Source organism: Bacillus rossius, chromosome 1 (assembly GCF_032445375.1).
Source record: "Bacillus rossius redtenbacheri isolate Brsri chromosome 1, Brsri_v3, whole genome shotgun sequence".
NCBI classification, from domain to species: domain Eukaryota; kingdom Metazoa; phylum Arthropoda; class Insecta; order Phasmatodea; family Bacillidae; genus Bacillus; species Bacillus rossius.
The window spans coordinates 154,753,036-154,780,170 of NC_086330.1; the positions used below are offsets into that span (position 1 = coordinate 154,753,036).

At 37.6% G+C, this 27,135-nt stretch overlaps 1 protein-coding gene and 1 non-coding gene across 3 annotated transcripts in view; one reads left to right on the top strand and one right to left on the bottom strand.

The window, feature by feature from the left end:
- Positions 1-21,065, bottom strand: part of LOC134546316 (uncharacterized) — a 159,020-nt gene extending 137,955 nt beyond the window's left edge. Inside the window, exon 1 of one of the 2 annotated variants that reach the window (XM_063389052.1) lies at positions 20,776-21,065. In XM_063389052.1, coding sequence (XP_063245122.1) covers positions 20,776-20,919 — 144 coding nt within the window. In that variant the 5' untranslated portion in view covers positions 20,920-21,065. The remainder of the gene's footprint in view (positions 1-20,775) is intronic. The other variant, XM_063389054.1, reaches the window with a different exon arrangement.
- A 736-nt stretch (positions 21,066-21,801) lies between these two features.
- Trnam-cau (transfer RNA methionine (anticodon CAU)) lies at positions 21,802-21,874 on the top strand. The gene has a single exon. It is a non-coding gene; the product is annotated as a tRNA-Met (tRNA).
- Positions 21,875-27,135: the final 5,261 nt, after the last annotated feature.

Here is a 27,135-nt window from a genome sequence, read left to right on the forward strand (position 1 = left end):
TTTTACCTGACAAGAATTTGATGATTTTTGTCCGTGCACTTCAGCCTTTTTTATGTCAAGACTTTATTGGTATTCTACATGTATTAATGGATATTCTTGACAATATTTTGGTGATTTTCTCCGCATGCTGTATGTGATTACTGAGAAAATGTTTTTTTTCTATTGTTCGTGTGCTGTTGGTTATTATTGGCGAGAATTTCGTTGGTTTTTTTAGTGTGCTCCTGGTTATTCATGATAAAAAAATCAATCTGTGCATTTTTTTTCTATAAAAGATAAGCAAATGTACTTAGAGATTCGTTTAATTTGTGAATTCATGTTAGCAAATAAACTTTAATCAGCCGGAGATTATACCACCAAATGTTATTACTTGCTTGATTACTATATATCCAAATATATGAGCAACGACAACTTTAAAGATGGTTTCCCCCTCCCCTTGTGTTACAGCGAAGCACCTCCTTTTTTCGATCGTGAGTGAGCATTCCACATCCCACAAAGAAACTGTTTTGAATTTTTTACATTACAACTAATAATGCCTGAAACTATATATTTTTTCCTGATGTACATGAGAGTTTAAAATTGATAAATAGTGATTTAAGGAAATTTTTGTGTTCACACATTTATTAAATTGAGAAAAATATGTAATCGAAGAAATATTAAGTATATTGTTTGTAAATGATTTTAGTCGACTTTTTTATTGTTAATTAATTTACTTTGTCTCTCCCTAGATCATCTAAGCTTGTCAAGGTGATATTAGTACAGCTTCATCGCTGGAAAAGAAATATATACTATTTTATGTGTAAAAACTTTTCTCTCTGTCAAGGAGGCGGCACGAGTCTAAGAACGAAGTGTGTTCCTTTTTTGTTTCTCTTCATGTGATGTATTACTGTGTTCCATAATGAAGGAATGAATGATACTTTCTTTCTTAATATAGCATTCTGTGATAGCATTCGCAGAATTGTGATTGAAAGGGCTGTCAGTTGCGTGGTGATTCTAGAGAAATATGCAGTGTTTTATATTATTCAATTATTTTGAAATGCATTATTTTAATGTGTTTCACTGTCCTATGTTTAGTGTTTCAGGAGGTCCACCTAGTCAGAGGTGAATCTGCATTACTGAAGCGAGATAATTGCAATGCTTGCTAACGCTTCTAGTGCAGTTTCGTCTCTAAGCGCAGGGGGCTTGGACTGGCGCGCAGTCATCTCGTAGTGCATATGTTAAGTATGAGATTTGTGTGGTATCCAGACATCAGACCTATGGTTTGGGAAAAATGAAGATAATTGCGTAATAAAATGTTCTCGCATGCAAGGACTTGCACATGATGTTTCATCTCTAAAATTAACTTTGAAAATTTTTAATTTTTAGCTCCTTTTCATAAACAGATGTAAGTCTTGAGTGGTTTTCAAAATATCGTACTTCCATCTGAAGCGATGCAGGGTGTATGTATGTATGTATGTATGTATGTATGTATGTATGTATGTATGTATGTATGTATGTGTGTGTAAATAACCAAGTGTCTGTATTTCATGTGCAGTTTTTTCATAAACAAATTATCATCTTTAGCAGTTATTTTAATCAATATTTCTAACCTGAAGCTGCGCACTTCGTATGTGCGGTCTCCTGCCATGTAAATAATGCCCTGTGTAATAACAATTTTTTGAGGGGTGTGGGGTGTATGTTTGCTTAGTAAAACTGTTTTGTTTTTTGATGGATAAAAGTATTAATTCTAAGTCGTTGAAGGTAAGGGCGTTCAGAGGCAATCCGTCAGCCCAATGATAGTAAAGACTCAAGTGTTGTCCGCTCGTTTTGCAGTATGGTTTCCTGGTACCATCCAATCTACACAAAATTTAAATATTATGTGTTTTAATATGTTGCCTTTGTAAATAAAAGTACATTATGTGGGCAAGTATGTATTTAATCTCAGTGCACGCATGCGCACGCATGTGTGTGTGTAAGTGTGAGCCAGTGTGTGGTAGGATGGTTAAGTCTAACATGTAAATAAAACCTGTATGAGATAATATAATTTTTAATTTCTAGATGCAGTAACAGCATCCTAGGATGAAATTTCTACCATAAGGTTTAAGGGAAGTATATTTTGTTTGGTCTTACAGAATTTTAGCGTGATGGTGAAGCAGCATCATTGTATGAGGGGAAGAGAGGGAGATGTTTTATTTGACCAATAAAAAGAGAGCTTAAGGAAAGTCTCCTTAAATGGTTGTGAAAAGGGTTTGTTCCTGGAACATCAGCAAAATGTGTCATTCTGTGGATGTTCAACTGATTGTTCGCAATGAAATGCTAAAAAATTTTAAACGAATGTTGGTCATAATAAGTGTAGGTTAAATTTTTAATGTTGTAGTTTTGTAATGTGTTCTTACTTTTAACAAATGTATTAAACTTACCCGATTTATTTTTTATTTATTTCCTTACATATCTATAATGAATATTTAGCTGTATTTTCCTCGAACTCAGCTTGAGTGCTTCGTAATGACACTTTAACGAGTCTGTTGCCGTAGACCATGACTGCTACCTGAGCGCCTCATGGCGCCACAAAGTCGGGCGACTAATGGATCTGTTGTGACATGCACGGTCAAGTCTATTGTTCGGGTCCCCTCGGCACTGCGAGACGACATTTCTGAGTGATGAGTCACGATGCATGAAGTGCCTCGCGACCTAATCTCTCATCACCTAGGTCATTAGTGGTTTTACCCGAGAGTGGTTTCCTATGTTAAGTTATTACCTACATTTCTACCTCCCACCCCTCACAGACCTACTACGACCTGCGCATGAGTCATGCTGGGTTTTTCCGAAGACAATGGTACTTCCCCTCCACATACTATATTCCTATTGGTAGGTTCGGTAAAAATACTATGTTCCTAATGGTTTTTCCAAGAACAAGCAGGTCCGCGGCTATAAAAGGCCGGGATTAGCTGTCGGAGCTTCATTGTGTTCTTGGAGTTTGAGTGAGCTAGTTCGTGTGTGAGTTTAGCTGCTACCACGATTTCTACCGCCAACGCTACTTTGTGTTCTACAGCTCCACTTCATCTTTTTCTGAGGTATGCTACATGTTTCGTTAACATTGAATGTTTCTCAGCTTTTTCGTAGGTTATCAGCTAACTAGTTTTTTCTCTGTACACTTATGTGTGGGTAACCAGGAATTGTTTAGCTTAAACTTTTAACAGTACTTTAAAATTCTAGCATTTTTGGGTTGTGCATTAGAGTAGTTTTGAGGTTATGTAATCAATCATTTTTAGTTAACATTGAATATTTTTCAGCTTTGACTTTTATCAGTACTTTAAATATTCTACCATTTTTAGGATTGTACATGAATGAAGGAGTAGCTTTGAGGTTATGTTTGTAACTTTTTTTTATTTAGTAACATTGCTAACAGTTTAGGTTAGTAAGCTTGAGGGCTAGAGTTTTGAGGTTATGTTTGCAACTTTTTTTATTTAGTAACATTGCTATCAAGTTAGGTTATTAAGCTTGATGGCTAGAGTTTTGAGGTTATGTTTGTAACTTTTTTATTTATTACATTGCTATCAAGTTAGGTTAGAAAGCTTGAGGGCTAGAGTTTTGAGGTTATGTTTGCAACTTTTTTATTTAGTAACATTGCTAGTAGTTTAGGTTAGAAAGCTTGAGGCTAGAGTTTTGAGGATATGTTTGTTTTCATGTAACATCTAGCTACATTGTTTTCTTTATTCTTATGTTATAGTTCTCCGTACGTCGAGCTTCCTTCGCGTGTTCCGTACGTTGAGACCAGTCTACCGATTGTCGAGATGGCATTTACCGCGCAGAAATGCCGTTTCTGCTCTGCTACCTTCACGGCAGCTAAGAACCGCTACCGGCACGAGCGACAGTGTGCCGAGAACCAGCATCGTGACTACCAGCAGTGCCACCTATGTGGCAAGATGGTCGCACGCAGCGACAAGATGCAGCAGCACCTGTCAACATGTACTGGTGCTGTCGCCACGACATCAGGCACCCGGTGTAGCTTCTGCTATAAGGCCTTCGCCCGTGCTGATGTCGCCAGACTACATGAGAAGTCGGCTTGCGGTCTTAACCCTAACCGCATAGCACATTCCTGCACGAACTGTGCTAAAGAGTTCGTCAGGGCTGACACTCTTCGCAACCACATTAAGGTGTGCAAGGGGCCTGCTCCGCCTCCAACAAAGAAGCAGAGAATGGCAGCAGTTAAGCCAGCAGTACTGACTAAACCATCGACCAGCCGAACAAAGGTGGTGACCGGCGCGGGTTTGGCCAATACCCATGGCTTCATCACCGCCGAAGTGGGATTCAAGGGCAACTTGAAGACTTATGTTGCTGTAAATACGTCAAGTTCTGCCAAGGACATTTGTACGTACCTGGACTCCATCAAGGCAAAAATAATAAGCCAACTTGAGGAGGAGATTGAAGAGAATGGACCGCTGAAGTTTAATGTCGTTCTTGAGTGCGACTACGAAAAACCAGTAGATGCCTGTGAAGACAAGAGGGCCTTCAAAACCATGAATGTTCCCCTCTACGCAGTTCATGAGGTGGAGGAGGCAGTTACCGAGTCCATCTCCAAGATCTGCAAGGAGGAGGAAGATTACATGGGTAAGGGGTCCGGATGGACTTTGTCGGCCGTTAAGCGACTTCAACTCCGAATAAACAAGCTTGATCCACTCCGTGCCAGCTCCTACATTGAATTACCTACTTCCATCAAAGACAAATACGCTGTGATCAATCCGCAAAACCTCGAAGACCACATGTGCTTCAAGTGGTCAATTCTTGTTAAGTACGTGGAAGGTGAGCATCCTGAACGTGTCAACCAGCGCTACCATGACTTGGAGGGGAAGTTCAACTTCAACAACATTGACTCCCCTACTCCAATCAAGCAAATACCGCTGTTTGAAAAACAGAACCCCGGAGTCTCCATCAACATTTACAGTATCGACGAGAATCTGAATGTTGTTCCTGCACGAGTCGCTCCTGAAGAAAAAGAACATCATTTCGATCTTCTGCTCTTGGTCAATGACAATTCGTCCCATTTCGCCTACATCAATAATTTTTCTGCTCTGGTTCGGTCCCAAATCACTACACACACTGAGGCTATTCATGTTTGCAAAAGATGCTTCAAGCATTATGATGATCAGGATAGGGTTAGCGGGCTTACTGGTCTTCAGTGTTTGGAAAAACACAGTGAGCTCTGTAAACAGCATGCTGCTGTTAGGATGGAAATGCCCCAGGTTGATGAAAATGGTTTGCCTCCTGTTTTGAAGTTCAAAAACTTCCATCACAGTGATAAAATGCCCATCGTGGTATATTGCGACTTTGAAGCTATTCTGGAGAAAATCCATACATGTCACCCGAATCCTGATGAAGCATACACACTGCAGTATCAAAAGCATAAAACGTACAGCTACTGCATTTACGTGAAAGCAGATAACTCCGTGATTCCAGTACACCTCACTTCTTCACTTCCTTCACAGCCTGAAGTGTATCGCGGTTGTGACGCAGAAGATAAATTCATATCCCGCATTGTGGAGATTGGACATGACGTGCAGAAAATATTTTCTATGTCTGTTCCTATGACTCCGCTCACACATGCACAAAACACTGCTTTTCTGCAAGCAAGGTGTTGTTGCTACTGTGGAGGAAAGTTTGGAGGGGTCGTAAAGAAAGTTCGTGATCATAATCACTTCACCGGCAAATTTATTGGACCTGCATGTAATGACTGCAACCTTCTCAGGCGCAGACCGAAAAAGATGATTGTGTTCTTCCACAACCTGGCGTACGACCAGAACTTCATTATCAGGAAGTTGGGGTACGATACTAAAGACATCTTCATCATTCCTAATTCGGAAGAGAAGTTGATAACTTTTTCCAAGAAGTTGCATGATAAGTTCAGCATTCAGTTTGTCGATACGTTCCGTTTCATGAGTCGGGGTCTTGCTTCGCTCGCAGAGTTCTTGCCTGCAGACAAGTTTGTCAGTACTGCTGAGTTTTTCGCTCCTGATGAGTTGGAGTTGGTTACTCGCAAGGGAGTCTTCCCCTACGACTTCGTTGATTCTTTTGCTCGACTAGACGATACTAGTCTTCCATCTATCGATGAGTTCTTTAATATTCTGACTGATTCTGGTATTTCCGAGGCGGATTACGCTCACGCACAAAATGTCTGGGACAAGTTTCAGTGTGCTACTTTGGGGGAGTACGCTGACTTGTACCTAAAGACGGATGTCCTGATTTTGGCGGACGTATTCGAGAATTTTCGCAGTCTTTGCTTGGAGACATACAGTCTAGACCCGTCACACTACATTTCCTGTCCTGGGTTCGCTTTCGATGCGATGCTTCGCACCACAGGAGTACAACTCGAGCTTCTGACAGATTACGATATGTATATGTTTGTGGAAGCAGGTATTCGTGGGGGTGTAGCGCAAAGCATCAAACGTCTTTGTGTGGGTAACAACAAATACGTTCCTGAGACACATGATGTGTCCAAGCCATCCACATATCTACAGTACATTGATGCAAATAATTTGTACGGGTGGGCGATGTCGCTGTCGCTTCCGATTCGACATTTCAAATGGTCAGACACATCTATTGATGTCATGACTATTCCAGAAAATTCTCCTATCGGGTACATTATCGAATGTGACGTGGAGTACCCTACTGAACTCCACGAAAGTCACAAAGACCTTCCGTTTCTCCCCATCAATCAATGTCCGCCCGGCTCCAAACAATCAAAGCTCATGACAACACTAGAAATTAAGGAACATTACATTGTACACTACAGAAACCTCCAGCAAGCAGTATCACATGGGTTGATAGTTACTAAGGTACACAGAGTCCTCCAGTTTGAGCAGTCGGCGTGGTTGGAGCCATACATTAAGCTCAACACCAATAAGCGCAAGGCTGCAGCCAACGAATTCGAGAAGGAGTTCTTTAAGCTCGCTGTAAACAGTACTTTCGGGAAACTGATGGAGAACAAGAGGCGGAGGCTCAAAATGGAGTTGGTATGTTCCGAGAAGCGGTTCAAGAAACTGGTGTGTCGTCCATCCTTCAAGGACCGCACAATGTATGAACCGAACTTGACTCTAGTCCACCTGAACCATGAGACCATAATTTTCGATAAGCCAATCTATGCCGGACTCGCAGTACTTGATCTCTCAAAAACACTCATGTACGACTTCCATTACAGCACAATGAAACCCAGATATGCAGAAAACATTCATCTGGCATACATGGACACCGATAGTTTCGTATACGAGATACAAACCGATGATTTCTACCATGACCTCAAAGCCGATCCTACACTCATGGAGAAGTTCGACACCAGCTGCTACCCTTCCGACCACCCTTGCTTCTCCCCCATCAACAAAAAGGTTGTCGGAAAGTTTAAGGATGAGTGTGGGGGGAAAGTGATGAGTGAGTTTGTCGGTCTGCGGGCCAAACTGTATGCATACAAGTGTGGTGACAAAGTTGAGAAGAAGGCCAAGGGTATCCAGCGGTGTGTGGTCAAAAACCGCATAACATTCAGTGACTACCTGGATGCCCTGCACGATCACCACACACGACGAGTAGCAGTTAGGGCCATACGCTCGAGGCAGCAGGTGCTCTATAGCGAGAGCACAAATAAGCTGGCCATAACATGGGAGGATGATAAGCGCCAAATATGTGAGGATGGCATCCATACGGTTCCCCACGGCTATGTTGGAGATGAATTATCTGTTGTATAGTTCCAGTCTTTTTGTTGTAAACAGTTTTCGTTTTTGTATATAGTTTCTGTTTTTTTTATAGCTTCGTTTGACAAGTATATTTTTCTCTCCTTGAGGGTTTTGTTTTGTACAATATATTTCTTTGATTCAGTAAATATAATTTTACCTACATATCGCTTATTATTTTTTTAATTAATGCCCTATATTCCTCAAGGTACTTATACTTAATTTGATATCGTAAAATGATCATGTAATTAGACACAAACACCTAAAATATCTGCTTCCATGCAGCTTTTAAACACAGGAACGCAAACACGAACACTAAGAAATGATATTATACACAAACACCTAAATATCTGCTTCCATGCAGTTTTAAACACGAATACACAAACATTAATTTATTTAGTATGTTTACATGTATGATAGGACTATGAAAAATTTCTGGTCAGCTAAGATGGAGTAATAAATGTTTTTTAAATTATCATTACTTTAACTAACGCATCCACAACGACAGTATTGATAACATATATTTTAGTTAAAACCTATAAGTGATAAGACTTTAAGAAAAAATGTCGGTTACAACAACAAAGTGACTGTGGATTTTTTGGATCTTGTGGATTCTGTGGATTTTGGTCTATAAGGTTCATAACAATGTTGGTAGAGAATTGTAACTCGACCTTACATACACTAACATACTTTAGAAACCTACAACCGATGACGACACCCACCAGATGAAATCAAGATGGTAGTCTCCACTAAATAAGATGGCTGCCTCCAGCAGACAATGATGATATATTTTTTTCCCTGATTTTCTAAGTTAATAATTATGATTTTCCAAGATGGTGGATGTAACGAAAAATTGTAACAGGAATGAGTGGCGTGTTCGATGACGATGTCATTGTAACAGAGGGGTGGGGGTGCTAGATTATGTATTTGTAATTTAGAGGAGTGGGGTGTTCGATGCGTAGGTTTTTAATTAAAATTTTATTAAATAATATTTTTAATTTTATTTTAAAATTTTGATTATTTAATTTTTTTAAATTTTAAATTTTTTTCATTAAAATCGGATAATAAATAGAGATTTTCAAGATGGCGGACGAAACTCAAAATGGCAGAATGATCTAGAAAACAAAATGGAGGAAAGTTCTAGAAAAACAAAATGGCCTCCGGGTTCAAAGGTCAAGGTCAAATCCAAGATGGTTGCAGGAAGTGATGTAATCCAAGATGGCCGCCGGAAATGACGTAATCCAAGATGGCCGCCGGAAATGACGTAATCCAAGATGGTCGCCGGAAGTGACGTAAACCAAGATGGCCGCCGTGGCTCCCCGGCTCCCCCACCACCCACCGGTGTCCCCATACATACTATAATTACCTACTTCTACGCACCGCGTGCGTGTGGCCGGGTAGGCGGGACCCTAACAGGAAACACTGCAACCAGGAGGGGGGGGGGGAGTTCCGGATAATGAAGTAACTAAAAGCTCCAATAAGATAAAATCTACAATTATATCTTATTGGTTACCAACGAAGCTCGTGATTTGAGAAAATGAGTATAGAGAAAGAGTGGGGTGAGGGGTGGAGATCCGTTTTAATTTACATTGAATGATTCCCACCTCCCCCTCCAAAAACGTAATTTTTACCAGTGTAAGTTGGGGTCATAATGGATGGGTGGGTCTCAGTCCTTCGAGCCACAGATTACCGACTAGGGTTTCATAAATTAGAGCCTGATATCTATGGGATCACAGGATGTCCAGCAAAATCCATAAAACGAATTCCCTGACTTTTCCAAGTCTTTTGTGATTTTACGTCGATCGAAACACGAAATATATCCCGAAAACAACCAATCTAGATTTTTGCACTACTTCCGAACACTGACATAGTCACAACGTACTTACACATTCTTCCATGCGACAGAACTGTTTACACAGTAATAAAAAGCTAGACATCACCACAGATGTAATTCAGACGCACATGCCAAAAATACGGCTACGCTCAAAAAAATGCTTGGCACAACTGCATTGCAACGTAAAAAAAAAACTGAGCAAGACATAACATGCATAACTGAGTTGAGGGAATCGCCTACTCGGACAGACCATACATACACTGTGCAAAGCTTCAGAAGAAACCACGCGATTTGACAACTGCTCGATACATCCGAGTGGCGTCCGTTTACGAAAAGTATTTAAGAATGGCGATGGAGGATGAGTAGTTATGTTTCAGAATTTCGTTTTCAAACTGTATTTTCAGAAGAGTGGAAATTGCTGAAACGCGTGTTTTCAGAATAATGTTTTAGGCATGAAACATCCGGTACAGATTCTTAAAAGCACTCCAAGGGAACTTATCTTCATTTTTACGCCATTAAATGCAACGGTTACCTCCAAATCGCATAGTTGGCCCATGAACGACGAGAATACTGCGCGCCATCTCAGAGGCGACACCGTGCTAGAAGCACCAGATAGCGTCAACCTTATCGTCCCGCCTCACCAACACAAATACACCCACGGCTAGGCGAGACCCTCAATGGGTTAGTGATAATGGACGAGCCTTCGTCTAGTCTGACCTAACATACATTTATCTTACTTTCACAGTCATTCCAACAACCCTGGATCACGACTACCCGTGAGCTAAGCCGTGAGGGCAAACAGACAACCAGCGAGGACTCTCTACCCAGAAGCAGTGGGCGGAGCAGTGACGTCACACGACGTCGCAGCGCCGCTGGTTTGGCGAAGACCGGGACGACAGAGGATCTCAGCGCGTGACGTCACCACCCCCCGCGGGATGAACTGATCCACTCCCGTTAACCGCTGAATCACGCTCATTTGCATAATGCGTGGGGGAACATTTTCCAGGACCACACGACTACAGCTGTGTAGTCTCGCGGCGCCATGTCACACACACAGTTCTCTCACATTTTTAAAACTATCGCTCGGTCTCAGTCCAATTCTCTTCATAACTGAATATTTGGCTTGGTTCTTTCTGTTGTACAACTAACTGGCGATCGCAATAGCCTTTTGGTCAGGTATCAAATAAGAAATGCTAAACTATAAACAAACAGTTGTTATATTTGGATATCCAAATTAATTGTTTGATCTTAAATTAAAACTTGTAAATCAAAGTAACTATTATTAATATTAATATTAGAATTAAGAAAATACAAATATAATCTTAAATAAGAAATACTAACTTTGTAAAATATAATTGTATAACACAAGAAAATATTTCTTGATAAAAATCAGACTTTTTCGCAATTTTTACGAAAAAAAATATTATCACACATAAAATTTGTTTTATCACGTTAGTAAAATAACTCCAAAATTACTATAAAATACACATTGCATAGTAATTGAAGGTATTAAAAAAAATAATGTTCTTAGTTATTAGGTTATATTGCTACAAAGACTGTTTTCTTCGTTATTCAAACTATATATCTATATGAGAATATTAATATATTTTATTCTCACTTTTTACTGCACAGTAATCGTATACTTAAGATTTAAAATAAAAATCGAATAAAAACACAATTTGAACACTAATAGGAACAGATATAGTGTTATCGTTAACACGTCAAGTGACCATGTCGATGACGACTTACATGAATATAATCCCTACCCAAACCTTCCCATATAAGTTTTCACTTAAAAAAAATTGCAAAAAAAAAAACTAGTAATTACTTTTATAATAAACGTAAACAAATATAGATATTTGAAGTAAAAAAGATTAATGAAATGTTGAATTAAGACTTTTGATCTCTCAATTGTTTGTCAACAACACTCCTGTAAAGTATTGATATTTATTAGATGTACTACACGATTTAAAAGTATGCAGAACCTCATTTTTAATATAAATAAAGGAGAGATATAACTGATAGTTATTACTAAACGCAGTTTTTAGAATTCCTAGTTTCCTGCAAGGAGCAGGAAGCAAACACAGCCGAGAACACCTCGCGAGATGCTGCCACGCGAAGCAGGGTTGTGCCGTCTAGATTCCACATTCCCGCGGTTTCCCGCAATGCGAGTCCTCTTCAGTTTCCTTTAACTGTGTTGTTGGGTTTATCCGTCTCTTTTGAACTAGCTGTCGACGGGCCGTCACGACCAAATAAAGCAAATAAGTATTTCACGAGCTATCAAAAGTTTTCTACTTCCTTCAAGGACGGCTGGAATCCATGCCAAAGCGTGGCAAAGGCTGATCCGACCTGCCTTTGTCCCCCGAGACAACTGTGCTTGTGTGCGCAGGTATTCAGCGTCTAGTATGGCGGAAGTGAAGTTTTCTTCACAGAGATACGAGATACCAACAATAGGCCTTTTTACACGACAAAAGCTAATTTTCTAACTGGACGCACATACGGAGTGCAAAGCTTCAGAAACAAAATCACGTGACATAAAAACTGCTCACGATATCTGTGTGAGGTCTGTTTACGAATAGCATTTACAGATACGCTGATGGCGGATTAGTAGTTCTGTTTCCGCATTTCATTTTTAAACAGCGTTTTCACAATAATTTTTAGGCATGAAAAAACCGGTTCACAGATCTTTGAAAACACTCAAGGGACTTGTACTACACATATCTCATTTCTCCGCCATATAATGTTATGGTTACCGCTATAATCTCGTAGATACGACGAGAAGACTGCGCGTCAGTTCAGAGGCGACACTGCGCTGGAAGCACCAGCGAGCCTCGCACTTAAATCACCCCGCCTTACTAACACAGACACAAATGCACAGGAGGTTAACTATCCATTTGATGTTGTTTCATGTTTCAGTTGTAGATGCTGCAAGGAATCAAATTTAAACACACACAAAAGAATTTTAGCTCTTGCTGATATAATGGTTGTTACAGATTCGTAGTGTTTACGTGATAGAATGGACTAGAAGAAAAGAACGCAGATTTTTTTTTTTGGGGGGGGGGGGGGGGGGGGAGAGTTGGAATCGTGTTGCCTGCTGTTTGCTTTAGATTTTTTTTCTTTTGTTGTTGGGCATGATAGATTTATTTATATTTCTTAAGGATTTTTTGGGAAGGGGAAGGGGTTACAAGGGGGTGGGATTATCCCCTTCCTCCCTCTCCTTGCGCACGGCCCTGGCAATTAGACAAACACAAGTCAACATACAATATATCACTGAACTGAACCGGTGAAGCGCTAGACGGCGCTTTCCAGTAAACGATGTAACCGCGCAGTTCTTGTCTAGTTGCTTTCTACATCCTAACGTATGTACTACGAATTTCGAAACATTTTCTATTCTTAAACTGTTTTTCACACTGGTAAATAAGCTGAACCAACTAGCAATTCCGACTTCAAGGTTAATCCCAAGATCTGTAATAATTTACGTTTGTATAATAATGTTTAATTTGTAGTAACACGAGAAAAAATGCTAAAAATGTAAACCAATATGGAAACGAAAAAAGCTAAAGCCACGTTCAAAAATTTCCTCTTCCGTTTAAACCTTTTCTTTTACCAATACAACCGTGACTGACTGCGTAATATAACAATCCAAGCCTTCGCCGCTTAACGCCCTTGCCATCTTCGATCCCGACCCCAGGCGAGACTCAATAATTCATGAGCACGGAGTCGATAACCAAGAAGTTCGATCCTAGAGTTTGAGCGTAACCGTGCGAAGCAAACTCTAAGCTCCTTGAAGGAAACCATTACATTAACTTTGACACTCATAGGTCAGTCGGTCTTAGTGGTCTCGATGTCGACGGGACAAACATTCATTCCACGCTCATCGGATGACGCATCGCCACATTGAAAATTGTGTTTAAAATGTGTAGAAATATTATAAAACTTCAAGGGTCCATTTAGTAGGGGATACCGGGCTAGTTGTCACAAATTTCACATTTTATTTTTCCCTTTATAAATGTTACAATGTTCACTGATGCAGTTACTACAAATTACTTATTAGACCTTTTCCTATTACTGAAATTTATTACAAATTAAAAGCACATAGTTAAAGTATTTATTTTCACAACCAAAAGCCAGTTGCAACTGTGACAACTTATCCCAATGTTGTCACTTAGCGAGGGGCTTGTTGTCACAAATATATTGATTAATAATTTGTTATATCAAAGAATTATCATAAAGATATTTTTATTCTTAGTTAAAATATACTTTAATTCAATGTTTGTCTCTGTTGAAATTGAAGAAACTATTTTTGATTACAAATTCAAACAATAATTTTAATAGATACCTACCCAACTCAAACTAACCACTTTATTCTGAAGAGTCGGATTCACAATATTGGCACACACTTTACAGAATAAACCTAACTCATTCATTTTGTGGAACAATTTGTCTGAAAGGTTCTTCACCAATGAACAGAATGTATCTGTATCTTCAGACGATTTAGCTGCATGAGTGGAGCTCTCATGATTTCGAATATTTTGTTTTACTACGTAGATCTAACAAAGGAGTTTTCTTTACACCGATTTACGCTCTTTATTTCTGCCATCAATGCATCTTTTACCGGAGTGTCAGTCAGGGTAGCGAATTTTCTTGTTTTTCTTTATGGACAGTGTTTTCTGTCTTCAGTTTTGGGAAATAGTCTTACATGTTCCGGTGAGAATGAAGTTGAAAAATTTGTAGATAATCAGGAGAAACTGAATTATCTAAGACTTGAATTTTAACGGCACTAGAATAAGGGACTGCTTATTCCCTGTATTTGGTTTGTAATAGATCCATTTGGATTCGATCTTCCCGTGGCATAACTAGGACGGAAGTCATCAGAAATAAGTTAGATGGAAAGATCCCCGTCGTTTTGAAACCTGGTGATATATTGCTTAGAGTGATAGCCTGCAGAAGTGCTGTGGGAATTATCAATGGAATCTCATATGTGTATATGCTTAGAGTTGATCCAGGGTGGTTTATTAACTACGAATCTCAAGCGGTGTTAACCAACTTTATTAGTGTTTCAACCACACTTAGATCAAGAGGGTGAAGTTTGTGAGAACATTGGGGTGGCATAACGATGCCATTTTCTTTAGAATAATCCAGAGTTGAGATAGAAAGATGATAACCGTGATTATCGAGTAGGAGGAGGTTGGGATTTAGTTTGTACACTCATTTGCAACAAAATGATGAATGAAATTCAGGAAGTTTTCTTATTTCATCCAACCAGATTGATTTGTTGTTATTTGACATCCTGATAGACCATCCCTTAAGAAATGCTGTTTAAAATTAATACGTGGAGAAATGTTTAAATGGGGTACGCTATTTCCGGAAAATAAATATTTATGTATGTCTTGTAGCAAAAGAACTTGAAACGAAGTATAAATTACCTAAAACTTAACAATTGCAACTTATTGTTTTGTGAGTTAATAAAATTACATATAATCTTATTGTTAAATTGAATCGTTTATTGTTATATTATGATATCAAAAAAGCCCCTCGACATAAGTGGTTGGCCATTGTCATGAGCCAATTTATGAAAGACAGTTTGATATTTATCCTTAACATATTATACTAACAATGCAAACATTTTTATCAAAAAAGTCAGTAAACTATTTTATATTTCTTCTCCACATGGGGCAAAATGTCACAGTGACAACTAGCCACCGATTCCTTGTGACAACTTGCCCCAGAGCACCATTATTTCATTTTGCAACACTATCTAAAGTTTTTCAAGTGAATATTATTTATGTACATTATTTTAACGCAAAACGTTTATAGATTATGAATATGTTGTTAAATTTCTTAACTTATATGAAGGAATGTGTACAGTGACTGATTGAGTAGACAGAAAGTTTTTACTCGCACTTATCATGAACACAAAAATGGTTATTCCGAAGAAAGAAAAGCTGCGGTCAGCATGTAAATTCTTTTACGTCCGTTAGATAGTGACTCTTGTAACCTGTGAATGAAATCTATACATTCTAGCCATTAGAAACGTCTATATAAAGAGTTTGACAACCAGCCCCGGTCTCCTCTACTTACTCCACAGTTGTAATAAAAAAAATTGTATCAAAAACTGGACTTCATTGGTCCAGATGAATAATATACCGATGTGACAGGGCGTCTAAATTGCAAATTATTATACTTTTGTAATCGTGAAAACTGTAAAATGACGAGTTGTGTTCAGGATAGTCAATGTCTTATTAGATAGTCTTATAGAGTACACCCTATATATATATATATATATATATATATATATATATAGAGAGAGAGAGAGAGAGAGAGAGAGAGAGAGAGAGAGAGAGCGAGAGAGCGAGAGAGAGAGAGAGAAGACAAGCGCCATACAAAGTTTAAAAATAATTGTTTGGTTGTTTAGACTCGTATGCAGTAACGGATTCAGGAATTTCTTTCGGGCGGGTATTTGAATATAAATATAAACTTACGTCTACAAGGGGTTTGGACAGTTACCTACATTATAATTCTCAATATGCATCACTGCCTTAGTGGTTTGTGATTCCATGTGTTGCAACCCATCATCTGGAATAACCCAAAATAACATACTGTACTGCCTTTACCGAGAGCTCGCATTATTTTCATAACTTCAGCAGGGTTTGGAAAGGGTGGAGGGGGTATGCACCCCCACTACCAATGTGTACCGCGCGGGACGCTGCGCTCACATTTGCTTGATTTGTAATATTATCATTTTTGTACCTACACTTGTTTGAAAGAAGAAGAATACGCATTACTAGTACGCGACAAGTTTTCAAATATACAGATTAATTGTCTAACTAACTTTTAAAAAGGGGCAACAGCTTTATGCCATGAGCTGGTTTGAAGCTTAATTTTAACAGAAAGATAAAACAAAATTCTTTTACGAAAATAGATTTCTCGCTTCACACTAATAACTATCAAAATTTGTTTAGTTGATTGAAGCTTGAATGATATTGCACTAAATAAACAAAAAGTGCTCAAACTCGTCAAGAATGTTTGGTTCAACTGTTTAAAACATAAACAAAAGTAATATCACCCGCATTAAAAACCTATTTACACTTATGTATTTGTATTTTACAAACAAAAATATTATTTTTAAACAGAACTGTTCTTAGATTATATTTCCTGACTAAATGCATTTTATCTAGATAAATTCCTGATTAAAATCAAAATCTAGAACCTACAAGATTCCTGGTTAACAGAGGTCACAGTTTTCCGTAAATGATAGATTTAATTAATTATACCAAACAGAAAGAATTTTAAAGTAAACAGCGGGCAAAGTAATTATATTCCACCATGGGCGTAGATCCCGGGGGGGCCAGGGGGGCCCGGGCCCCCCCTGGAATTAATGGGCCCCTCCTTGGGGGGGCCCACTTCGTGATTTTAAAGTTAATGGTGTACACAACATATATATCAGATTATTATTTACAACGACGACAGACACTTTGACATGCTTTACATTCCTACCTTCGAGTTCCGTAGTTATTTTCCCTTACCCCTTCTGCGAAAGCCATGGTATGGAGTTTTCCAGTGAGAACTTTGAAACCCTTAATTCCTAGAAACCGTTCATTTTAAAGGACGAAGCTAGGGTAGGGTTCCGTTAGCATTTCCTCCCCATTGTTACCCACACTACCTTGTCCTCTGAAACGACAGTATTATAGGTTTCAGGTAGTCTGTTTTTAAAGTGGTTTTGCTCTCGTGTGCGCCAGTCTTCTGCTTTCTTGGCAAACATCAACATGGATAAGTTCGTGACGCGGAAGAAACGGAAAACAAAATCTGATTCTCACCGGGTAAGCTTGATTGTTTTATAAGTAGTGACTATTATTTAGGTAATATATTTTATTTAAGTGATTATGTAACGTTATTTTTTCCAGTAAATAAACAACTTAATATTTTAACAGTAATTAAAGCAGAATTTAGTTTATTTACGAACTGAAACTTATATACCATTTTCTGGAATTTTTTTTAGCTCGTCTCCATTCTGTAAGGCTAGCTGCTCTGTACGTTACATGTGAATATACAGGGAATAATTTTTTTCCTCGTCAATATGGAATTTAAAATCACTCCCCTTTTATTATCAAACGATAGTTTTCACAATTCATGTCCGATAATCACTTTAAAACATTTGTTTTTTGATAACTGCAACACTGCACGAGTAAACAGAAATAAGAGTGAGAAAGAAGTATTTAAACGTTACACATCCGTATTTAAGTTAATAAGGAAGCAAACGCGTCTCTTTAATAACTAATCAAGCGGCATATTTTAACTAAATAATTCACTGCCAAAATACTGATTATAATAAATATAAGCCGAGAAATGTATGTGGTTCAATTAGCTGTAGGATAAATTTCATAGTTCTATCTCCGAGATTTTTCATTCGTGTCATTAAGTTTTTTTCTCTTTTACCTGGTTTATGCCTTTACCAAATAAAATAGTCTTTAAGGGTTTTAATATGATTCGATCGTTCATTTGATGTTGATCCGTTTATTAGCTTTGGCACTTTGGGTTTTTAGGGCGCATCAAAAACTGTGAACAAAGAATTTCACGAACAGCATTTGAATCGCAGTAATTATGTGATGTGGCATAAAAAAAACCGCTAAAGTGTGAGTCGAACTCGCGCACGAAGGGTTCCGTACCATTATCTATAAAAATTGCAAAAAAAAAAATTATGTCTGTTTTATGGGAGCCCCACTTTAACATTTATTTTATTCTGTTTTAGTATTTCTTGTAATAGTGGCAACAGAAATACATAATTTGTGAAATTTTATTCTGTTTTCACGTTTGTTGTATGGGAGCCCTGTTAAATATTTGTTTTATTTTAATTTAATCAGTTATTTTTAAAGTGAATATATAATTAAATATTCTGTGAATATCACCTTTTGCCGTTTTCAATATCGAGCAAAAACAAACAAAAAAATCACGTTGGTTGTATGGGAGCACCCTTAAATATTTATTTTACTATGCTTTTAGTATTTGTTGTGTCTAACTATCACGGTTCATGAGATACAGCCTGGTGGCAGACGGACAGACAGACAGACAGACGGACGGACAGCGGAGTCTTAGTAATAGGGTCCCGTTTTACCCTTTGGGTACGGAAGCCTTAAAATGTAACCCCACTCTTTACATCTGAAACTTCGTCAGGTTGAGATGATTTTAATAAGATCTGTTACCCTAATATTAAATTTTTACTGATTTTCTTAGCAACTTAATCGGTCTCTACGGTGAAGCTGACATTTTATACTCTCAAGAGGATCGAAAATAATTTAAAGAATAATATGGCAAATAAATGACTCATCACTGAAGTATATACATTATTCTGTGCCGTTTATGTATTATTACGAAAATGAAAAAAAAAAAAAAGATTTTTTCTCACATAAACTTGACATTTTTGTTTCAAATGATTAATAACAATAATATGTACGCATTTAGGACGTGTGATGAAATCATCACACAAATGAAATGAGCAAAACATAGGTATATCGAAAATGTGTATTTGGTAAAGTTCTAAATGACCACTATGCGCTCTGAGGCGTCTGAAGATATGATTAAGAAGTACCATGACTCAAACCCGTCTCAACTCAGTGACTGTGTGTCATGTTCACAAAAGTCGTTTGGATGAACTTAGTTTACATGAATTAGCTAAAGATTTTGCTTCAAGATCTGAAATTAGAATAAACACTTTTAGAAAATGGTAATGTATGGGTAGGGTGTTATCTATTTGCACTATATTCACGTATATTATTTTTATAAATTTTTTTTAATGGATATTTTATGTATTTAGGTTAGCAAATTATTCAAACATGTTTGAGAGATCACTTCTTATAGTCATTAATTAATAATTACTAAAACATATGTTGCTCTGCTTTATTGTTAATATCACTTACGTAAAAATAAAGTGTGTAACATACGAGCTTATCATCCAGAGAAGACTTGTTTCGGTTGACCTCTAGCGCAAAATTCTTAAACCACAGAATTCACGGGCCCCCCCTGGAAATCCTACAGATTTGCGCCCATGTATTCCACCCCCCACCCCCCTTTTTCAAAAATGGAATCGATCTTACGCAATTATGACTTGCTTACAATAATAATAATAATAATTTTACAATTTTTTTTTTACTTTATTTTTCCCCACATAAATGATAAATACCTAACTCAAGATTTTACTGTTTTGAGTAAGACGTCAAAACCGAAGCTATGGTAATGAAATGCATGTACTAAATAAAAATTTTAATACGTTTTGAGAATTTTGAACCCAAGACCATTAAACTAGTTTAGCTATCGAATGTTACAGTACTTACTGAACAATATAAAAACTTATATTTATTTTGAAATAAAAAAAAACTCTTTAGCTGTATAATTCAACTGATCATGAGATTACTTTAAGATGTAAGAAATGTGCTGTGGAGCACATGTACAATTTTTTTTTTTTACCGTGTTTTTAAATTTGATATTTTTTAATCGTGTAAATACTTTGTCCAACCGAAAAATAATTGACTTGATGTAAGTTTTTGGACATACGCCATTGCTAAGAACTTTTTCTGTTGAAGAAAAACTAATAAATAAAATAAATAAATAAAAATAAAAATACTCAAAAAAAAAAATACAAAAAACACACAAAATTAAGCAAACAATTGCTGTTGTCAACAAGGATATGAACACCACAAAATATTCCGAAACAGGAATATGGTCAGCAAACAAAGAAAAAACAAAGAAAAATGTACTAAGAGAACGAAAAAATCCCCACAATTGATGACAACACAAAAATATTGAAACCCAAAATAATTCAGCACAACAGTTGAAGCGAGACAAAAAACATGACAAAACGAAAAAACAAACAAATACAATAGTTTTACCTAAACAGAAACAAGCGACGTTTCGGGAACTGCTATCTGCTCCCGTCCTCAGGCAGAGACGCACATGGTACGGAAACACAGGTGCAACAGAAAAAGTTCTTAGCAATGGCGTATGTCCAAAAACTTACATCAAGTCATGCACTCCCATTGCACAAATCTTTCAAAGATAACACGAAAAATAATTTGCTCTTAAAAAAACTACCATTTGTTTCGTAAAGCAGTTTTTATGTTTGTCAATTTTGTAATATTTCTTTGAGTATGTTAAAAAAGTAAATAATAATAATAGAAGGTAAGTACTATCTACAGTTACAAATAGCACTGTTTCTCCAGGACGACAAGAAGGAACACGGGTGATTGTGTTTACCTGACAGCACGCCGTGTGTCTGAGTGGCGTCTCTCCGCCCTCTTGTCGTAGCCTCGCGCGCTCGACCCTCGCTAGGGTGGGCGAGTCCAGCAGCGACGGCGAGGCGTCGCCAGCAGGGGTGGCACCCCCGTCCACCACGAGCATCGTGCACCACAGCCCGGACACCGTACACCTCACTTCACCCAACCACCAACTCGCACAGCTGGTGCCACACTGACTCCCCGAGCAGCTGATGGCGTTCCTGTGAGGGATCGACGTAGTTGCCTTGCTCGCTGGTAGGTAGCGCGCGCGCAGTCGCTCTTTAGTTCGCTATTCGCTCTCTCCCGTTCTTGGTATGCCAAATTTGCTGTATAGAAAATCTATAAGAAAAAAAAAAAATTGTTCCTTATTGCTTATCCAGTTCATATACAAGTTTTATGATTCAATATTTAAAAAAAATACAATTTATTTTTATGTTAAAGTTTCGCATCACAAACACGTTCAATTGCTTACTTATAATATTTTACGTTAAAATACAATTCGATGCGTTACTGTATATTGAACTATTTCTTCCAGTGACAGCGTTCCTTATAACTTATACATCAAAGATTTATAATAAATATTTTCCAAATCTAAAAGTATTTTGGTAATTGTACACTTTCAAATTACAAACACATTCAACCGTTTCTTTTTTTCTTTTTCTTTTTCTTTTTACGTTAAAATGCGAATGGATATTTGCACTGTGAAATTGCTTCCGGGAACAATGCAAGGTTTTCTAGGTATATATTACTTGGCTGCGAAAGCCTGCGAACTTTATTTTTATACATATTTTCAAAATAATATATTTTGGTAATTACACAGCTTTGCATCACAAAAATACCATTCCTCCTTTAATTCTAATAATTAATTTTTAAAAAACTGGATATGTCATAAAGAACAATTACCTACAAAAATTTTGTAGAATAACACTAATCTTTAATAATACAGTAATGAACTTTAACTATATAAGTAAATATATACAACTGTGCGTAACGTGAATATTTAGTGGCCTCGGTAGCGCAGTAGGCAGCGCGTAAGTCTCATAATCTTAAGGTCGTGAGTTCGATCCTCACCCGGGGCATTACCTTTTACATTGTAATAACTTCGCTTTATTTAACGTACCAACCGAATACCATCCGTTTATCCTTTCGAAATCGTAATACGACGTTTTTAAATTTATTTTACTGTTTCAAAAGAAAAATGTTCAGAAATGAATTTAAAATAAGCAGGATAATCGACATTTCCGAAATCATAACCAAAACATTCAGTCGCACTAGATAAAATGGAACTACGAACAGGGCCGGAACTAAGGGGGGGCATGGGGGGCATGTGCCCCGGGCGGCAAATATCAGGGGGCGGCAAAATATGAAAAGTGGCTCACTAAAACAAGTTGAAACTAGTCATTAAAAAAAGTTTTGAAAGTGTACATATCGCAACCAATAAGTTAACCAAGAAATTAAGAAATTCTATTTAACTTGATTATGCATAATTTGTAAATATATTCGTACTTCAAATGCGTTACTTCACTCTAAGAAACAAGTATTACCATAATTCGTGGTCTTGAGTGAGTAAAACCACTGCGATGAGAGCTGGCATCTCAAGGACCCGTTGCGCGGGTGATCACTTGGCTGAGCAAGATGTAGCCCTTTCTCTGATAAATACCCTCATTTTTCCAGCCCCTACTCAGTCGCTCCTGTGTTTTCGTACCATGTGCGTCTCTGCCTGAGGACGGGAGCAGATAGCAGTTCCCGAAACGTCGCTTGTTTTTGTTTTGGAAAAACTATTGTGTTTGTTTCGTCTTTTCGTTTTGTCGTGTTATTGTCTCGTTTCAACTGTTATGCTGAATTTTTTTGGGTTCAATATTTTTGTTCTGTCATCATTTGTGGGGTTTTTATCGTTCTATTCTGTTTTGGAGATCTATTGTGTTTGTTTCGTCTTTTCGTTTTGTCGTGTTTTTGTCTCGTTTCAACCATTGTGCTGAATTTTTTTTGGGTTCAATATTATTGTGTCGTCATGATTTGTGGTTTTGTTTCGTTCTCTTAGTACATTTTTCTTTGTTTTTCTTTGTTTGTTGACCATATTCCTGTTACGGAATATTTTGTGGTGTTTAATTCTGTTGACAACAGAATTTTTTTTGCTTAATTTGCGCTTTTTGTCTTTTGGTTATTTTTACTTATTTATTAATTTTATTTTTTAGTTTTCTTCTACAGAAAAAGTGCTTAGCAATGGCTTATGTCCAAAAAACTTACATCAAGTAATGTTTAAAGTCATTGACAGATTAATTATGGAACTGAGTAACACGTTTAAGGCTTTGGAGAACACTAACAATAAGTTTGGATTTTTAAAGGTGTTCAAATTCCTAAAATGGAAGTAGAAGAATAAAAATCAAAGCAGCAGAATTAGGAAACACAGTGCCGATCTTAACAAAGAAGAATTCGTATTTGAAATTGAAAGTTTTAAGCACCATGCATTAACAGTAGACTATGAATTAAAAGATGCTACAGCATCAACAATGTTGAGCCTTATTTCCAAAAACAAACTCTGAGAATGTTTTTCACCCTTCCAGTTACAATTGCGTCAGGTGAAAGAAGTTTTAGTAAACTTAAACTTATTAAAAGCTATTTGAGAAGCACGATGGACCAGCAGAGATTAACAAATCTAAGTATTATATCTATTGAACAAAAACGAGCTGCTTTGATCAATTTTGATGATATTATTAACACTTTTGCAGCTAATCATGCTCGAAAAATTAAATTTTGAACTGAATTTCTTTGTATGGTTATCAATACAATATTATACTTAATTCAGAATCACATGTTCCTTATGTAATTTTAGTACTTAATAAACTTATTGGTAAGACATTTATTTTCACTGTTTTGCAAACAATAAACAATAGTTTGATAACAGTCTAATATATTATAATAAAAAAATGTAATTGTATTAGTTTTCCAATTAGTGTACTTGATAAATAAAAGTTCTCAATTATGTATAAGTGAATGGTATCATTTCAACCACCGCTTCTAACGAAAAAGTGTATTTTATAATGTTGGTAAGGAGGGGGCGGCAAATTAAGCTTTGCCCCCCCCCTAACGAATCTCCTAGTTCCGGCCCTGACTACGAACCTATTATGGTAGGGAGGGGTCTAACTGCAGCCCTGACAGCACGACAAAATTTTGAGCATCGAGTTGGCAGACAAGTTAAAATTTTTAGAGTGTATGCAGAATTTAATTTCGGATTGGCCATAGAACTTGTTTGCTTGCAGCTTGCTTTATTTCTGTACGTGGGAATTCTATATTATTTTATGATTTCTTAGGATTTTGGAAAAGTGGGAAGTAATATCCTCCCCATTCCAAATCACTATTTGAGTACATCCTCGGCAGTAATAATTTATCTCATCAAAATATTATTTCAGCCAAAAGTTTTAGATAATGTTAAGTATTTTTCCAATAAATTATGACGGATTTGAAAGTATACCTATTAAATGAACTTTTTTGTCCTTCAACCCTTGTTATTCCCACCACTTACAGTGATGGCTAGTCGTATCTAACCTTATTTCATACAAATTTTTTAGATATTTAGAATGTTCAAAATAAATAAGAACGGATTCGGTAATGTACGCGGTTCAGTTTTTGAAATTTTTTTTAACCATTATTTTTTTAACTTCTTGCAGAAGGATTCGTCTTAACAAATATTGTTGCAGACTAAAGTTAGAGATAATATTTAGGAGATATATAACAAATTGTAATCGATTTGATGGATTATCTGATACGTGAGTTATGAATTTCTTTGTCCTTTAAACCTTTTTTCACCCACCCTTTGAAGCAATTGTTGGTTGTATAAAAAATGTTTCAGACAATAGTTTTAGATAATATTTTTAAGTGCAATGGTACCAAATGTAATGGAACCATTCTTCGCTATGTGACACAACCAGTGTTGCCACTGGAAGGAAAGGGATAGGGTAGGAGTTGGGATGGGGCAGGGAAGGTTTGGGGATTTGACTGGGCTGTGAGTTCGTGATTCTCGCACTTGCCATTTAAGTAATGCCGTTTATTCGCCTGTGCATGGACGGGTCGCTGGGTGCTGCTGCTCTAGCGGAGACTCGAACACAGGACCTCAGTCGCGAGTACCCGCCGCCCGGGCACGTCTAAGAGAAGCTCGTGGCTGCTGGACTCCACTCCCGCTAGTCTCTTAGCCATAAAACATTATGTCAACCTAAGGCAGGAGCGTACTGTGCGCACAATTTCATTTCTCTTGAAATTGGGGGGGGGGGGGGGGGGGGATATATATAACCACTTTCCCAGCTGCGCTGTTTGCTTTCACAATATTTTTTTTTTCCATTTGTTGGTGGGAATGATATATAATTTACCATTTTTGGGGAGGGGGGGGGGAGAGAGATAGCCTCCAATATCTCCCCACCCCACTCCTGCGTTCTAACAACGTGACAAACAAACAATATTAGGTTGACTATTCTCGACAGTTTCAACTGAAACGCGCCATGGATGTTTGTGCAAGCTGACATCACGTATGTGTTCTGCAGCAGTGGAGGCCAACACACTTAGGAGGGATTTGCCGACATATGCAGCAGGTTGCATTTACTTAAGGCCTCGCCTCATGTACTAACGAAAGTAGGCTACTGTAACCGTGTGACTCCTCATGTACACCTACATAAAAAAAACAACTTTTAATTTGTGCTAGCTATCTGGTTATTCTCAGGTGTCCAATCGTAATTATTGTATTTAAACCTTCGTGCACAAATGTCCCAAACATAGTATCATTTGCGCTGAAATGGTGGCCCTAGGCAGTTTCAACAGGACATTTGTTCATTAGGTCATTAGGCCTATTTCTCAATAACATATAATATGCATAACATCGGTAGGCACATTAGTTGCTGACAACGCCGTCGCAAGCGCGGGTTACACGATCGTTTGTTTTGCGCCTCCTGCGTGAGGCGCGTCCAGCATGGAAATCTTACTTTCATACGCTCGTCTATTAGTGGCCTAATAGTTTACTGAGACGCAGATGGTGCTTGGATGCTGAGCACGCCTAGGCCAAGGGTCTAACTACAGGAGTTAACTGCACCGACTTTCTTAGCTTTTGAACATGGCATTGCAACACTTCCTTGGCATATCGAGGAATATGCTATCGAGTAGCATATTCTGCTACTGGTTGGGCAACGGCAATCTTTCCGATAAAAGTTTTCTGTATAATGTCATCATGGCCTGACTTGCTGCATAGCTTGTTGGCTTTCGATATCAGAGCTTCTGGGTAGCTGGCAAGTGTAAATATGTGCTATCGTGATGCCATCAACGTATTTTATGATATTCGAAATGGACCCGGGTTCTTTGAGTGTTTTCACCAGTCGCATGCTTCAGGGAGCAAAACTTGCATTGTAGTGCAGTGCAGTCAGACACTTTGAACTTTAGCTGTGATTGTGAAAGTGGGGCAGACTTAACAATGTTAGAATTACCGTGCTCAGCGACGGTTTTTGGGGGCAGGGAGGGGTCGGCCTCCCACCGGGCGTCGGGTTATAGGGGGCACAGAATGTGCCGATACATTTTTTGTAGACTACGAAAAGTGTTATTTTAAAGGCAATTAGAAAAAAGTATAAATATTCAATACTACAATTTAAAAACTATAACACCGTTAAAACTAGATATGTATTTTTTAAAATGTTTCATATTTGCATTGAACCTGAACCTTGAATACTAAATATAAAAACTATAAATACCGTACTTACGTCAAACATACCAACACTCGTAAGTACATGGGTTTTTATTAAATTTAACTGAAAATGTTTACATATAATATACACGGAGGCAACACTAATTATGACTGTTATGTTTATTGCTGTTAATTTGTGAGAAAAGAAAAGGGAGGGGCGGGGGGGGGGGGGGGGGTTGGTCGCTGATCACAATTTCTGCCCCAGGTGTAGGAAAGCCTAGATCTGTCCCTGTCTGTGCTTTACTGTACAATATATTCACAAGTTCTCTCTTAATCATTTGTCTTGCTAGCAATCATCGACCAAATTTGTTCCATAATTTCTGAATACATTTATATACAATTTATATGCTCAACAGAAGTTTTGCTTTGCACATATGATTTTAATACATAGTTTGGAAAAACTAAGCCGTGAGTAAGCCAGCAATTTCACTTTCAACAGTACCAGAGGAGTACGTAGTGAAATGAAATGAATACATTTTTTGAATAAATTGTAGCTTTTTTCTGCAGATTAGGATGACAAAATAAACAAAAATTACAATAAATGTGTCTAAGCAAAAAAAAATTTCAAAAGAGCTAATCTAAAATTTTTTCAATGAATGTATGTGACTAAAAATAGAATTA